Below are 16316 nucleotides of genomic sequence, written 5' to 3' on the forward strand. Positions count from 1 at the left end.
CCTGCTTCTTCCTCTCCCTCTGCTTGCTGCTCCCCCTGCTTGTGCGTGCTCTCTCTCCCTCTCCCTGTCAAATAAATAAATAAAATCTAAAAAAAAAAAAAAAAATACAGACTAGTGCTGAAAAGCTGGATAGCGCAGCAGCGGCAGCCTGGAATAGTGAGGGGCACAGGAACAAACTAATGACAAACATGGGATTTCTAACCTATAGCTCTGGAAAGGAAAATTGAGGACCTATCAAAAAAGGTGAGCTTCCAAACAGACCCTCAGAAAAATCCAGACTAGAGTTAACAACAGAAGTGGGAGAAGGAATAGGCCGAGAGTAATCTGCTAATTATGAATTTGAAGGCTTAGAAGCTCCCAAGTTAATCATCGTCTCCCCGATTCCCTCCAGCAGTTACTTCTGGAAATAGCCCCCAAGACGAAGCTTCAAGACAGCCAGATGATTCTACAAGCTATGTGCACACCTCATAGAAAAGTCCACACAGGTACACTGCTCCTTAATGTCCCCCCTTCGCCGGATTGATATTTCTCTTCCTCTGGAAACGAAACAAAACCAAACTGACTAGATACAGGTCATGTGATGAAAACCTGTGTTCACTGCCAGGGGCACGGGATTCTCACTCACACTAAGCACTCTCCAGCCATCTCATCTACAATTACAAACCAACAAACATGAATCACCAAATGACTGAGGAAATCAGCCAGAGAAGGAGCCAACAGATTCAACAAACAGAAGAGGTCTCTCCGCAAACAAAGTGTAAATATACTAAAGGGTCTTAAAATGATTCAATTAGAAAAAAAGAAGCAATCGGGCCACGAACTAAAAAGAATGACAAACTGTTGGGATTTTAAAATATCAAAGCCCAAAATCTGAATTGGGGCTGGAACTGTTATTTCCCTAAAACTCTGCAAAAGAACAAAGAGAAGGAAAGTTTGCGGGAAAAAAAAAAGCAAGGAGATACTGAAGACAGTTTAATCTTTCCTGGAACTTCTGGATTGAATAAAGAGTTTTTGGAAGGAGAAAACAGAACAGATGCAGGAAATACAAAACGGTTTTCTGTGCTGAAGAGAGATTTGGATATTAGTTACATGGGTCCAATGAAGGCTGATAAATGAAGAATGCTTTTCTAGATACATAGTGGTAAATTATATTATCTCTACAGATCTCTAAAGATAGGAAGAAAATTCCAAAAGCTTCTAGGGAGATTTAAAAAAAAACCATTTGGTTGCTTAAAAGGAAATAAGAACATTATTCCCACAGAGGAGTGGGTTTATAGCCTAGGGTAAACAAGCCCTCTGACTTAAATGTTACAAAGATTATGTTCTGCAAGAGATGCAAAGGACATATTCTCAGCAGGGATCACCAGGGGACATCAGGCTAGAACTGCCCTGAGAGGGGGACTTCAGGTCCTCTCCATCAATACCAGGTTGGGGCAACAGCATTCTGTCTACCCAGCGAGAGACCCCATCAGGACTCAGAAAACTCCAAGTGAGGGTTTAACAATCTTCTTTAATTCCCAACCACAACAACCTGAATGAAGCTCCAGTGTAATTACCAGATACGGTTGCAAAACTACCTTTCACAAACTATTACACCCCAATAAAACAACATTCCACCCACAATTTCTTGCTATACCACCAAAGCCACCTTTCTACATTCTCATGGGCAATGCAACATGCAAGTCACTTCATGCAAGGCTGGGCTGCAACTAAGTCTGTGGGAATGCACAATCATGAATGGACAAGACCTGGGAGGGACTGAACCTCAAAGCCTGTCTAGGGTCTACCAGACCATCATGTCTCTTATTAACAGTACTGGATGCTTGAAGACAATGAAGCAAGGTCTTCAAAGAATTAATGAAAAGAAATGCTAGGACCTATAATTTTATACCAAATTATTATTCAAGTATGAAGATAAAAGAAAAATGTTTTTAGATGTGCAATAATTTAAAAAGTTTACCATCTTCAAAGTCTTTCTAAAACAATTACTCAAGGAGTTATCTGGAAATTGAAAAATAAGAAAGTAAATAACACAAAAAATTGACAGAAGAGTGTGAAAAAATCTAAACTTGTTAAGTCTAAATAGTTGTTCAGTAATGTGGGTGGGAAGCTTCAGACAACCAGCAAGAGACAATTCCTAAGAAATCAACTTTTTAAAAAGTAGTGCAGTGGGGTGCTTGGCTGGCTTAGTCAGTGGAGCGTGTGACTCTTAATCTTGGGGCTGTGGGTTTGAGCTCCATGCTGGGTGTAGAGATTATTTAAAAAAAAAATTCATTAATTAAAAAAATCTTTAAAAAAATAAATAAAAAGTAGTGTAGGGATTATAAAACAGTGCATCCACTCTGGAAAAAAGTCAGGCAGTTTCTCAAATGGTTAAAAGTAGAGTTTTCATATGATCCAGCAATTCTACTCTTAGGAATACATGAAAGAGAAATGAAAATATATGTCTACAAAAAATTTGTACGTGAATATTCTTAGCAGCATAATCAACAATAGTTAAAAGGTAGAAAAACCCTTGGGGCCCATGGGTGGCTCAGTCCTTAAGCGTCTGCCTTGGGCTCAGGTGATGATCCCAGGGTTCTGGGACGGAGCCCTACATCGGGCTCCCTGCTCAATGGGAGGCCTGCTTCTCCTGCTTCTCAATCATATGTGGACTTTGAGAAACAAAACAAACAAGCAAAGGCGTGGGGGCGGGGGGAAGAGAGAATGAGACAAAACAAGAAACAGACTCTTACCTAGAGAGAACAAATTAATGGTTACCAGAAGGGAAGGGTGTGACAGGATGGGTGAAGTGGATGATGGGGATAGGGGAGGGCACTTATTCTGATGAGTACTAGGCAATGTGTGAAATTGCTGAATCACTACATTGTACACCTGAAACTAATAAAACACTCTATGTTAACTGGAATTAAAATAAAAACTTAAATAAAATAGTTAATTTTATGTTTTGTGAATCTCACTTCAATTCAAAATAAAGGGACAAGAATATAACAGAAAAGTGTTAGCCAAAAAAGCTTGTATGGCGATATTAAAATCAAACAAAATAGATCACAGCAAATGAATCAAAAAGGTTGGTCTTACGTGAGTGTAGAAACAATCAAATATAATATTAACAAATTAAATTCAAGAGTAAAAAAAAGTTTTAAAATATAATAGAATATTAAAAGAATATAACTAAGTAGAGATTTACTCCAAGATCACAAGAATGATTCAACATTAGATTTCCTAATATGATTCACTCCATTAGCAAATTGAGGGACATAAAACCCTGGATGATCACACTGATAAACACTCCTCCCCCCAAATTCTATCTTCTAAATTCAATAATCGTTTTTGATTAAAATAGGTACAAGTTAAACTTCCCTTCCTTAACTCAATAAAGAATATCTACCAGAACCTGTAGTTAAACCTGTACTATCATTAACACATTGGAAACAGCCCAACTAAAGTTAGGAGCCAGCCAAGGACACTCATATCATCCCAATCATTCAACATTACACTGGTAGTCCCAACCTATGCAATAATGAAAAAAAAAAAAGTATAAATATAAAAAGGAAAAGAAAATCCAGGGTGCCTGGGTGGCTCAGTTGGTTAAGGGTCTGCTTTTGGCTCAGGTCATGATCCTGGGGTCCTGGGATCGAGCCCCACATTGGGCTCCTCACTCAGCAGGGAGTCGTCTTCTCCCTCTGCCCCTCTGCCCACCTTGTGTTCTCCCTCTCATGTTCTCTCTAATAAACAAATAAAATCTTTAAAAAAAGAGAAAAAGAAAACAATCCTTATTCACAGATACTACTATAATTTACTATAACATAAATAAAACTATTAGAACTAGTAACTCAAATAAGATGGCTACACACAAAATTGAAATAAGAAAAATAACAGCTTCCTTATAAACCACAAATAATCAGAAATTTATAAATCCAATTAATTTTTGACAAATCTCCCTTATCAAAATTGAGAATTCTTAATTCTAGTAAGAAATACATAAGGGGTGCCTGGGTGGTTCAGTCAGTTGGGCATCTACCTTCTGCTCAGGTCACAATCCCAGGGTCCTGGGATTGAGCCCTATGAGCTGGGCTCCCTACTCAGTGGGGAATCTGCTTGTCCCTCTCCTTCTGCCCCTCCCCCCACTCAGGCTCTCTCTCGCTCACTCTCTCTCTCAAATAAATAAATATTTTTAAAAACCACATAAGATTCATCTGGAAAAAACTTAGGACTTCAAGAGCATAAATAGACCCAAATAAATGAGACATACAATATTCCTAGATTATAAGATTCAATATCATATTAATTTATAATATTAATTATAATTATATTAATTTATAAATTATCAAATTAACTTATAAATTTAATACAACTCAATCAAAGTTGTAAGAGGGTTTAAGGAACACTGATTCTGAAAATCACTTGTATTAGTGTAAATATACTAGAATAGCAAAGAAATACAAAAATCTATAAGACTTTACTGGATATTAAAATTCATGATGAAGCTACAGTAATTAAAAGGGCTTGGAATTGACTCAGGAATAGAACACATTAGGGTCAAGAAATAGTTACACATATATGGTAATATGATATGATTAATGGTGAGACTACATATCCATTTGGGGAAAAAAGGTGAAATCACATTCTTACCTTATACACACAAAAGGAACTTATGGCTTAAGATGGTAAATACCTATTAACACTAAAAAAAAATTCTACTATATTTTCTTCAGATATCTGCATAATCCTGGGGGTAGGGAAGCCATGTTTAAGCAAAGTAAACCCTAGAAGACTAAATAAAGATAACAGTTTAAAGATTTTATTTATTTATTTAGAAAGCATCCAAGGGAGGGAGAGAATCTCAAGCAGACTCCATCCTGAGCATAGAGCCTGATGTGGGGCGCGATCTCACAACCCTGAGATCATGACCTGAGCCGAAATCAAGAGTCTGACACTTAACCAACTGAGCCATCCAGGCACCCCAAAGATAACAGTTTAGATTTCATGCAAATTAGAAACTTATTTTGATGAAAATGGCATGATTGATGCTATTAACAAGCGACAGAGAAAATTAATACCCATAGTATATAGAAAACTTATAAACAGCAAAGAACATAGAAAAATATCAAGATATTATTAAATGATGAAATAGTTGCAGAATTTATGTAACATGCTCATATACAGAAAAAGGTCTGAGAGAAATGTGAATGGTAAGTACGTCAAGGCAGGTGGGTAGATGAGGGGTGGCATGAAGGATGTAGGTTAGCAGAGACTTTCAGTTTTCATTCTATATATAAATGATTTGAAATTTATCTTTACAATGAGCACTTACTACTTTGCTGTAGGCTTCTTTAATTCCATTAACCCATAAATACATCCTTGTTATAAAAAATGTAAACCTATAAAAAGATAAGCAGTTAAAAAGCAAACAACTCATTCAAACACATTCTCCAAACCAATCTTATTTCTCTCCTGGGAGGTAATATTCATTTAAGTTTTCTCTCTCTCTTTTATATCTTTTATCGCTTCTCGGCCTTTTGGCTAAGATCAAGTGTAGTCTCTCTCTTTTATATCTTTAAAACATTTTTTAAAGAAAGAAAGAGCCCGGGCGCCTGGGTGGCTCAGTTGGTTAAGCGACTGCCTTCGGCTCAGGTCATGATCCTGGAGTCCCGGGATCGAGTCCCACATCGGGCTCCCTGCTCAGCAGGGGGTCTGCTTCTCCCTCTGCCCTCTTCCCTCTCGTGCTCTCTGTCTCTCATTCTCTCTCTCTCAAATAAATAAAATCTTTAAAAAAAAAAGAAAGAAAGAGCCCATGTTTTAGATGAAGTGGAAAAAACAAGCAGTTACCAAAAGAAGAAATAAATGGTTGATGAGCATATTTAAAATATTCAACTTTAATAATCACAGAAATGCAAATAAAAACAATTTGTTCTTTTTCACATGTCCGGGGTCCCCTAAATATCAGCTGATGTTCTTTCTAATGGTGTCTATGCCAAACTAGTATTTATTATTTTGAGTATCTCCCACTCCAACAAAATTGGCAAATAAAAAGAAAGTTTGAGTATTTGCAGAAACAAACCCTGTTACACACTGAAATAACCACTACAGGAAATGCAAATCAGTATAAACTTTTCTGTACATCTTGGCAGCAGAATCAAAAGTCTTAAAAACACATATGCTAAACCACCAAAAAAAACCCCTATTAGAACCAATAAATGACGTCATCAAAATTATAGGATACAAGATCAAGGATACAGAACTCAATTGGATTTCTATGATCTAATAATGAACAGTCTGAAAATGAAATTAAGAAAATAATTCCATTTGCAAGAGCATCAAATAGAATAAAATACTTAGGAATAAATTTAACAAAAGAAAAACAAGACCTGTGTGCTGAAAACTACAAAACATTGTTGAAAGAAATTAGAGAAAACCTAATTAAATGGGAAGACATCCCATGTTCATGAATTGGAAAATTTAATTTTGTTAAGATGGCAATACTCCCCAAATTGATCTACAGATTCAACACAATCCATATTGAAATTTCAGCTGCCCCTTTTTGCAGAAATTGACAAACTGATACTAAAATTCATATGGAAATTCAAGGCACCCAGGATAGCCAAAAAACAATTTTGAAAAAACAAAAATTTGGCACACTCACAACTTCTGATTTCAAAACTTTCTACAAAGCTACAGTAATCAGTATAGTGTGGTACTGGCCAAAAGACACAGATCAATGGAATAGAACTGAGAATCCAGAAATACACCCTTATACTACATTTGATTTTTGACAAGGGTGCCAAGACAATCCAATGAGAGAAAAATAGTCTTTTCAACAAATGGTGCTGGGACAATTAGCTATCCATATGGAAAAGAATCAACTTAGACCCCTATCTCACACTATATAAACGTAACTCAAAATGCATCACAGACTCAAAGGTAAGACAAAACTATACAACTTTTAGGAGAATACAAAAAAGTAAATCTTCATGACCTTGGGTTAAGAAAGTCTTCTCAGATACGATATCAAAAGCATAAGCCACAAAAGAAAAAAATATATATAAATTGGACTTTATCAAATTAAGAATCTTTGCACTTCAAAGGACACCATCACATAAAGTGAAAAGACAACCCACAGCATGGTAGAAAAATATTTGCAAATCATCTATCTGATAAAAGACTTGTATCCAGAATATGTAAAGAGCTCTTACAACTCAACAATAATTTTTTAAACGGCAAGGGATTTGAATAGACATTTCCCCAAAGAAGATATACAAGTGACCAATAAGCATATGAAGAGCTGCTCAACATCATTAGTCGTTAGAGAAATACAAACCAAAACCACAAAGAGATACCACTTCACACCCTGTAGGATGCCCAGAATCAAAAAGACAGAAAATAATCTTAGTGAGGATGTAGAGAAATTGGAACTCGGATTGCTGGCCAGATTGTAGTGTAGTGCAGCCACTTTGAAAACAGTCTAGCAGTGCTTCAAGCTATGACTCAGTCATTCCATTCCTACGTAAGTGCCCAAGAGAAGTGAAAACGTATGTCCACAAAAAAACTTTGTTCATGAAGGTTCATAGCAGCATTATTCATAATAGCCAAAATGTGGAAACAACCCAAATGTCCATCAATTGATGAATAAACAATATATATATAAAACAACGGAATATTATTTGGCAAGAAAAGGAATGAAGTACTGATACATACTATAGCATGGATGACCACTGAAAGCATTATACTAAGTAAAGGAAACCAGACAGAAAGGGCCGCATATTATAGGGCCATTTTTGTGAAATGTCCAGAATAGCCAAATCTAGAGACAGAAAGTACACTAGTGGTTACCAAGGGCTGAGAGGAGGGAAAAATAAGAAGTAACTGCTAATAGGTATGGGGTTTCTTTCTAAGGCGACAAATATGTTCTAAAATAGTAGTACAACTCTGTGAGTACCCTAAAAATCCTTGAATTGTACATGTTAAAAAGGTCGATTTTATGATCTATCTCCATAGAGCTGCTTTTTAAGAATGGATATGCTAAATTTAACTCACAGAACTCTACACTAAAAAGGGTGAATTTTCCTGGATACCTCAATAAACTTGACTTTAAAGAAAATTCATAGACTTTTTATTCAATTCTAAGTACTCATCCTTAGAAAGCACTAAAGAACCACCAGAAAGAGTTAGCATAAAGGAAGTTTGTTACATTTTTAAAGGAAAGAAACATAACCTGAACAGTAGGGGCCTGGATATTTATGGAATACTATGTGGCTATTAAGAATGTCATAAGAAATTAATTATTAATGAGGAAAGGTAATTTATCAGGACTCAGCAGGACACCCGGCACTTTCAGATTGGGTAATCCAAGTTGAGTTTAACAAAGGTGTTATTTATAAAGCAGGGTGCAGGAAAACCACATAGGAGAATACATTAAAGTGTAGGGCCTGGCAATGGTGAGCAGCTGGAAGTGAATGGCTATCAGAGCCAGGGAAAACAGCTGTGTGCAGAGGGTTGCCAGACAGCCCGCCTTGCATGGAGGGACACAGTCAACCTGCTGAAAGTCAGCAGGGAGGGATCCCAGGGACTGAATACCCAGAACCTGCTCCCCTTTTCACCCCCCAACCCCCTGCAGGTACCAGTTTTGGATGAATCCAGTCAAACATCAGAGGGGAGCCCCTTGAGACAGTCCATGCAAGTCAGCCTTCAGGGTGGAGAACAGAGTGGAGAACGGTGTAGAGTGGATCTGAGGGACAAATGGGAGATATCCAGCACAGATGGCCATAGCAGTAAATGAAAGAATAGTTTACAAGTGACTGCATTCAAAAAAATTACAGAAAAATGATACATAACCACTTGAAAAATTCTGGAATGGTTTATTCCAAGTGCTAAATAGTGATTCACTCAGAGTTCCTTTACAGTGGTGCTGTTGGCAATTGGTAAAGCAATTCATTGTTGGGACTGTCTCATGCACTTCAGGACATTTAGCGACCCTGACCCCCAGGGCACTAAACACCAGTAGAAGCTTCAGGTATTACAATAAACAATTTTTTTTTTTTTAATCCTATCCACTCCTAGTACCATGCCTGTTAGGAACCACCATGGGTGCTAGAATGACAGGGGGTTTTTCTTAACTACATTTTTCTATTTTTTCTACAAAGACTAGGTATTGTTTTGTGAAATGGAAACTATGTTCACTGTTGTTGTTTTTTTAAGAATTCAACAGGATAGTGATTTAGATTCCAGCTCTCAGTAAACTCTATTCGTCCTTCCCCACCTAAGTCTGCTCATGACAGTAAGCATACGAAAGGTGACCTAAATTATTACACGGATGCTGTAATTCATTTCGAAGTCACCAATAACAGGAAGGGTGCAATTAACTCAGCTTCTGACAAATCACTTTAATTCTTCAAGTACTCGTAATTGTCATAAGATCACAGCACCCTACAAGTCACAGGCCAAGTATTGGATTGCTTCTAGCTTGTTATAAAACTTTAAATGGAAGGAAATGACTACAATTTGGTTTCAACGCAATGTTACATTGGCACAGCCCAAAGTGTTTGAGTAGGTTAGTTATGACCACTCACTCCTGGGGGAAAGCCAGGGCTAGCGAATTTGACAACAGATTTGGGGAAACATTGTTCTCTATTACTTAATTTCTCCCAGATTCAAGCAGAAAGTCAGTCTTAGCAATTCTTTGTCTTGATATTTGGGGTTTTTTTAAGGCAGAAAGTAATATTCTTCTGGGGACAGGTCTATCTTAATGCCAGCGCGGGGACAGCAATAGTTTGAAACCTGCTCCCCTTACCCCCCATAAAGAATCAGTGGTACCGGATGGCATTACCTCCAAGAAACCAGCCACGATAAGCCACATCCTGATTTAGACATCAAAACATGAACAAAAAAGTATCTTAGATCAAGAAAGCATATATCATTTAAGATGATCCTTCACATTTTTTATTTTAGAAGTTCTCCTAACTTAAAAAAGTATTTTTAGCTTAATAGCTTTACATTACTGATAATAATTTAAACCAGCAGAACTTCGTGGAAAGATAATTTCAGAATATGTAACAAAACCCTTAAATTTGTGCACTCTTTGACACACGATTGTACTTTAAAGAACTTTTCCTTGAAAAAATCACTGGATAAATGTGGAAAGAGGGACAAAGAAGGAAAATTGCTATAGCACTGGCTAGGCTAGTAAAACCTAGAAACATGTTAGGTTTTATTTTTTTTGAACTTTTATTTATTTTTCTTTTGAGAGAGAGAGTGCACGTGTGCGCTGTGGATGAGCGGGGCAGGGGAGGGGGGGCGGCGGAGAGACAGAGGGTGAGGGAGAGAGAGAGAGAGAATCCCAAGCCAGCTCCACACTCCACACCCAGCACAGAGCCCAATGCAGGCTCGATCCCACAACCCTGAGATCCGAGCCAAAATCAAGAGGCAGACACCCAACCAACTGAGCCACCCAGGCACCCCCAAAACATGAAAATGGAGGAAATCAAATACGGTACTTCCTTACAACAGAAACTATAATAATTGAGAAATCCGAGATCCTGAGAAATGCTTATGGCATGGTAATTGAACACAGCATGTCTGAGCCCATGTGTAAAATTACAAGAAAATATATGCATTAAAAAAAAGGGTAAAAGGGGTTTCAGAAAAAAAACAGAAAACAGAAAGGCAAAAATCAATTTAAAAAAATCTCATTACACATACATGAGCTTTCCTGATTGAAAGAAGACATGAGGTCCTCATTATAATGGAAGAAAATGGACTCAGAAGAAGGCACATTAGTGTGATCTGACAGATCTCTTAGGAGAAAGATCCAGAAGGGAAAGGAAAAAAAAGGATGAAGAATTGAAATTTATGAAAACAAAAAACAGTATAGCTCGAAGATAATGGAAAACTGCTTTCAAAATTCAGCAGGAAAACAATTTCCAATCTAACATTCTTTACCTAGTCAAACTATTAATTATGTGTAACAGTCAAATCAAGGTATTTCGGAAGACGTAAATCTCAATTCACACATAATCCTTTCTCAGGAAAGGACTAAAGTCTGTGTGGTCCCCCCACTGGGAGTAAGGCAAAACAGAGAGGGGCACTGGTCAGGAGAAGCAGGGGACCCAACCCAGAAGAGAAGGGGAGAGAAAGACTCTCCAGGGTGCTGCTGCAGGAGACCCCATGCCCAGGTGAGCAGGCCGGGTGGGAGCAGGGCAGAGGCTCCCAGAGAGGATTGGTCATGAGATGACCTCAATAGACTCCCAGATGTCTCTCACTTGCCTGATAGGAGATTTTGACAATTAAGGTAAAATTAGTGACTAAACAGCTAGAGAATGAAGAAATGGCAAAAGAAAATTACCAACTCCAGGGAAACAAACTGGGCAGGAAAGGAAAAGGGCTCATAGACCACTCAGTGGCTCAACTGTGAACAATGTCTATGGTGTCCTAAGGTCAACACTACTACACTGGTTATTAATCTAACCTAAAATATTGTGGAAGACAGGAAGGATATATGTATAATACAGGGTGGGGGGATGGGTAAAAAGTGGTCTGAGAGGGCTAAAGCCTCTTCTCTCAGAGAGGGAAGCCAGTGGATAACACCTACAACTGGGGGGAAAAACAATCAAGGAACCGATTATAAACATTTATGGCTCTAAGAGATTTGCAAGTGAGGAGACGCTGGGGCAAACTTACAACTCTGTAACACTGACTCCTTAAAACATGTGCATATATAGTTGTCAAAAATAAAAATTGAACTATTGTAGTGGCATGGGTAATTTTTCTCACCTGTTTTTCCATCTTAAAAATTTATTGAGATCTAAAAAGATACATGCCAAAATAACCACGAGTGGTTGATATTCTATTTCTAATGGATTGTGGGCCATTTACATTTTGTCCTTCACTTTTCTATTTTCTGCAAAAGCATGGAACATAGAGCACACTGGGCAGAAATCAGAAAACAAGAGGCATTTGACTTCATTCCTGAAACGAATCCACCCTGCGGGAGAAGCCCCCATCTCCGGCTTTAGCTCTGTTTGTTCTGCGCAAGCAGGGGAGTCTGCCAACTACTTCATTCACACAGCAAATATTTGTCGAATTCCTATAAGCCAGGCCCTGCAAGGTGAGTCCCATACCTTAGTTTTTTTTATTGGGTCTCCTGAAGTCCTCAATACCAGCTGCGGGAACCAGCTGGGGGCTGAGCTGAGCCAACGCTTCTCCAACTTTATGTGCAGGGGAATCAATTCAGTAGATCCGGGGTGGGGTCTGAGACTTCGAGGAGCAGGGAAGCTACTTGATGTACACAGGTTTTGTTGGGGCTTCTCGGAGAAAGCATCTGAGTCTTCTGCCACGTCTGTACCACCATAGTTCACATTCTCTAACCCCACATAAGCTAGATTTCAACTCCACAAATGTGTAAATGAATGTGTGTGACATACGATGGAAAGGGGACTGGTTAGACAGCTGGGAAGGATACCCCTTAGCAGTTAAGAGCAGGGCCCTGGAGTCAGGCTGGCCTGGGGTTGAATCGCAGTCCCACGAGCCCCAGGTGTGACTGACTTCCGCTCTCTATGCCTCAGTTTCTTCCCATGTAAAATGGAATTACAGGGTAGGGCTGTTGTGTGGGGTACATGAGGGCACAAAGGCATTTAAAGGTCTTGAGGGGATACATGAGGGCACAAAGGCATTTAAAGGTCTTGAGGGGACTCCGGCCCATGATGAGGACAATAAACAGTAGCCATCACTAGCTGTTAATAGGGCTCCAGCCAAGAAGGACTGGCTGGGACTTCAGGAGAAATCACTTGATCTCTCAGCCTCCATGTCCTATGAAGAGGAGAATGCCCATGCCAGGCCTCCTCCCCAGGAATGTTCTGAGCCTAAACCAGGCAGGAAAACTTCTGGTCCTCAACGGGGCTGAAGCCCTCAGATTTTACTCAGGAAAAGTTTCTTAATTCACCTCAATTTTACTACCAGGGAGATAAACAGGCAAAGAAAAAAGTCCCCTCCGCTCCCCTATATTTTAGAAAGCTTTGCTTTTAGGGAGGAGCCATCCACGTGGAGATCAGGCAAGGGAGGCATCAGGTGTCCATGACAGTCATTAAAACAAACCCCACGCCCGCCAAGCATCCCGCTCCCAAGAGACGCCACGACCACCGAGAGGGCCCAGCAAGTCGGGTCTCTCCCCCAGTAGACATCCTGAGGGTCAATACCCTCTTGCCCAAGAGAGCGCAGGTGATCGGGCCTCGCTCGGAGAGGGGGTCTCTGAGTTTTACACTCTGGGAAGAAGGCGAGACTGAGCAAAAAGGGTTCCCTGGAAGCGGATCTGCGGAGGCACGACGCCCGGGTCCACCAGCGCCGCCCCCCCACCTCCCCGCGCGCGCTCGGCACTCACGATCTCCGCCACGATGAGGAGCCCGGGCAGGGTGCGGAGGAACTCCCGGTCGTAGGCGAAGCTGCTGCTGCTGGTGGAAAAGTTCTCGGCGAAGGAGCTGGCAGTGGTGGTGACGGTCTGCGAGCGGGCGCGCTGCGGCTCCTCCATCGCCGCGCCTCGGCCGGGCTGGCCCCTCCTCGGGGACCCCCCGCGCGTCTGGCGGTGGACGCGCGGCCCGGAGCCCTGGGGACACCGGCGGGGGGGGAGGGGAGCGCGGCGGGCGCGGGGAGCGAGGAGCGCCGGGGGCACCCCCCGGGGCCAGTCCCGCCGCGGCGCGTGTCGTGCGAGTGCGCGGCTTCCCCCGCTCCTCGGCTGGGGCCCGGGAGGAGGAGGAGACCGCGCGAGGGGAGAGCGCCGGACCGCCGAGCTAGGCGCCGGAGGCCGGGAGGAGGGGAGGGGGCGTGGAGAGGGGCGGGCGCGAGGCGGGCTGGAGAAGGACCGCCCCGCGGGGGCGCCGCGGGCCGGAGCCCTCTTCACCTGTTGCCCGGGACCTTGCGGCCGGGGTCGCGGGGCGGGCGGCGCGGAGGAGAGGGCGCGGGGGTCCCGGGCGCCTGCCGCAGCCGGCCCGCCCAACCTCCGCCAGGCCCCGCCCCCTCGCGCCGGCCGCTCCGCTGACCTGTCTCCTTCCACCTGGCGGCGGCGGGGCCCGGGCTGCGCGGCCGCGGGGAAAGCGAGGCCCCTGAGGGGCTCCGAGGCTCCGGGAAACACCCCCTGCGCGATAACAGAGGCCGAGGGGCGGGGGGTGACTCGAACGCGAGAAAGAGCGGCCGGAACTCTGACCCGGCCGGACCTTCGACCCGAGATCGATGCGAGGCCGCCGCGACTGCCCGGGAGCCGGCCTGAGCTTCTCCCCCTCCCTCTGCGGCCGCCACCGAGGGCCGGCGTTATTTCCTGCCCCTCCTGCCGGGAACAATTTGAGGAACCAAGCTAATCGCTGGGCTTCGAGGGCGAGACTCTTCCAGGCGCTCGCAGTGGCTCTATCGGGGATTCGTGGAGTCTAGGTGACGGCGCCTGGCCCGGAGACTGGACGGGGGAGTTTTGGGAGGGGTCCCCGGTCACGATGAATCGGTGTGACCATCCCGTCGCACTCGGAAGGAAATGTTTGGAGGGGGGTGGAAGGTTGAAAGGTGTGGGTTATGTCAAACGGGCTGTGCTTTTCTGGGATGGGGGAGGGCTTGAGGGTGCCGCGTGAGTGAGACAGCTTGTTACAGGGTCAAGTTAGACCTGAGCTCCAACGCGGCACTTGCATGTTTCAGCTGTATGACCATGAGCCAGTGGGCTCCACCCCTTTCGGCCTCAGTCGTGCCACCTGTAAAATGCAGGCTCTGAGAGACTGGTCCTCTCGCCAAAAAGAGGATCTTCTGGGTGGTCCCTCCCTCTCTCTTGTAAAAGGCTGGCTGGCAAGAACCGAATTTTATTCGGAAGCCACCAAAAGGAAAGGAATAATAATTTGGTCACAAAGAGAGGGTTGCTTCCAGGTCACAGGAAAGGCCTTCTCTCTGATCTGCTCCAAGACAGATCAAAAAAGAGGTCAGAAGGGACATTTTATTCACCATGTCCTATCAGGTGAGGAGAAAGAAAAACTAAATCTAATAAAACAAGGAATTCGTTTCTTTTTAAGTCTAGGGCCTTTTCAGGATGACCTCAGGGAGTAAAAGTTAAGGCTTCAACAGCATTATAAAGATGAGGATTTGGAGAAATTCCATCCATGAGAGTTTACTAAGCACCTTGTGCTGGTGGGTAAATGCAACAAAAATGGAAATAAATCTCCCCTGGAGCAATGGTTCTCTCACCTAGGAATTTGTCAGAAATGCAAGTTCTCAAGCCCCACCCTAGATCCACTGAGTCAGAAATTCTGAGGACAGAGCCCAAGAAGCTGTGTTTGAACTGGCCCTCTAAGGGACTCTGATACACACTTTAGTTTGAGAGCTTCTGCTTTAGAGAACCTGGCCATGCAGCTGGGGAGATCAGGGGTGCACATAGAAAGTGGCTGGGAAAAAGTCTATCGCATCATGCATGACATTTAGTGAAGACAGGAAGGAAGTCTAGACAACTCTATTTCTGTAATACAAAGGACAATTCCTTCTCAAAAAAAAAAAAAACCCTTGGGCCCAGGTGAATTTCAAAATTCAGATTTTTTTTTTATTTTAAAAAGGTAAAATATACACAGACCATATCCTACATAACACCCTTGGTGAGGTCTAGAGTGGCACTTTCATTAAATGCAGTCATTTTCTGCAATAAAAAAATATATAAATGACGTAAGTGTGTGTTTGGGTTATCTCTTGCAATGTAACAAATGCTCCCAAAACATTAGTGGTTTAAAATAACAACCATCTTATTTACTCATGAATCTGGGGGTCAGGAATTTGGGCAGGGTTTGGCTGACAGTTTCTTCTGCTCCGTGTTGTGTTGCATGGAGTCGTTCACTCAGCAGCTTTCAGCTGGTGACTGGGCAGTTCTAGAGAGTCCAGAAAGGCTTTGCTGACATTCTGTTGGCTCCCATTCTGGCACATCAGTGCTCCTCTGCGTAGCCTCTCTCTCTTCATGAAACCTGGGTGTCCTCACAGTATGGTAGGCTCAGAGTAGCTGGACTTCTACATGGCGACTGTCTTCCAGAACATTCCAAGAGGGGCAAAAGCAGAAGTTGTAGATGTCTTAAGGCCCAGCCTTGAGAGCTACACAGAATCATTTCCAGCACATTCTATTGGTCAAGGTCAGTGACAAGAGCAGCCTAGATTCAAACAGGGGGGAAAGAGATACCACCTCTGGCTGGGAGAAGCAGAAAAGAATGGTGGCCATCTTTTGATCCATGAAGTAGGATTAAAAAAGACCATAAATATCATCACATCAGTTTAGGTCACGTTTTCCATAAAATAAATTTTCTACAAACTTAAGAAGAAAA

General features: G+C 42.3%; 1 protein-coding gene and 1 pseudogene across 1 annotated transcript in view; one reads left to right on the forward strand and one right to left on the reverse strand.

The window, feature by feature from the left end:
- CMTM8 (CKLF like MARVEL transmembrane domain containing 8) overlaps positions 1–13707 on the reverse strand; it is a 105519-nt gene extending 91812 nt beyond the window's left edge. The window contains exon 1 of the mRNA XM_081825458.1: positions 13373–13707. Within this exon, the coding sequence (XP_081681584.1) occupies positions 13373–13519 (147 nt within the window). The 5' untranslated portion in view covers positions 13520–13707. The remainder of the gene's footprint in view (positions 1–13372) is intronic.
- Positions 5507–5649, forward strand: LOC115941180 (U2 spliceosomal RNA; annotated as a pseudogene).
- Positions 13708–16316: the final 2609 nt, after the last annotated feature.

Source organism: Leptonychotes weddellii, chromosome 1, assembly GCF_054177405.1.
Source record: "Leptonychotes weddellii isolate Sample4059 chromosome 1, ASM5417740v2, whole genome shotgun sequence".
NCBI lineage: Eukaryota > Metazoa > Chordata > Mammalia > Carnivora > Phocidae > Leptonychotes > Leptonychotes weddellii.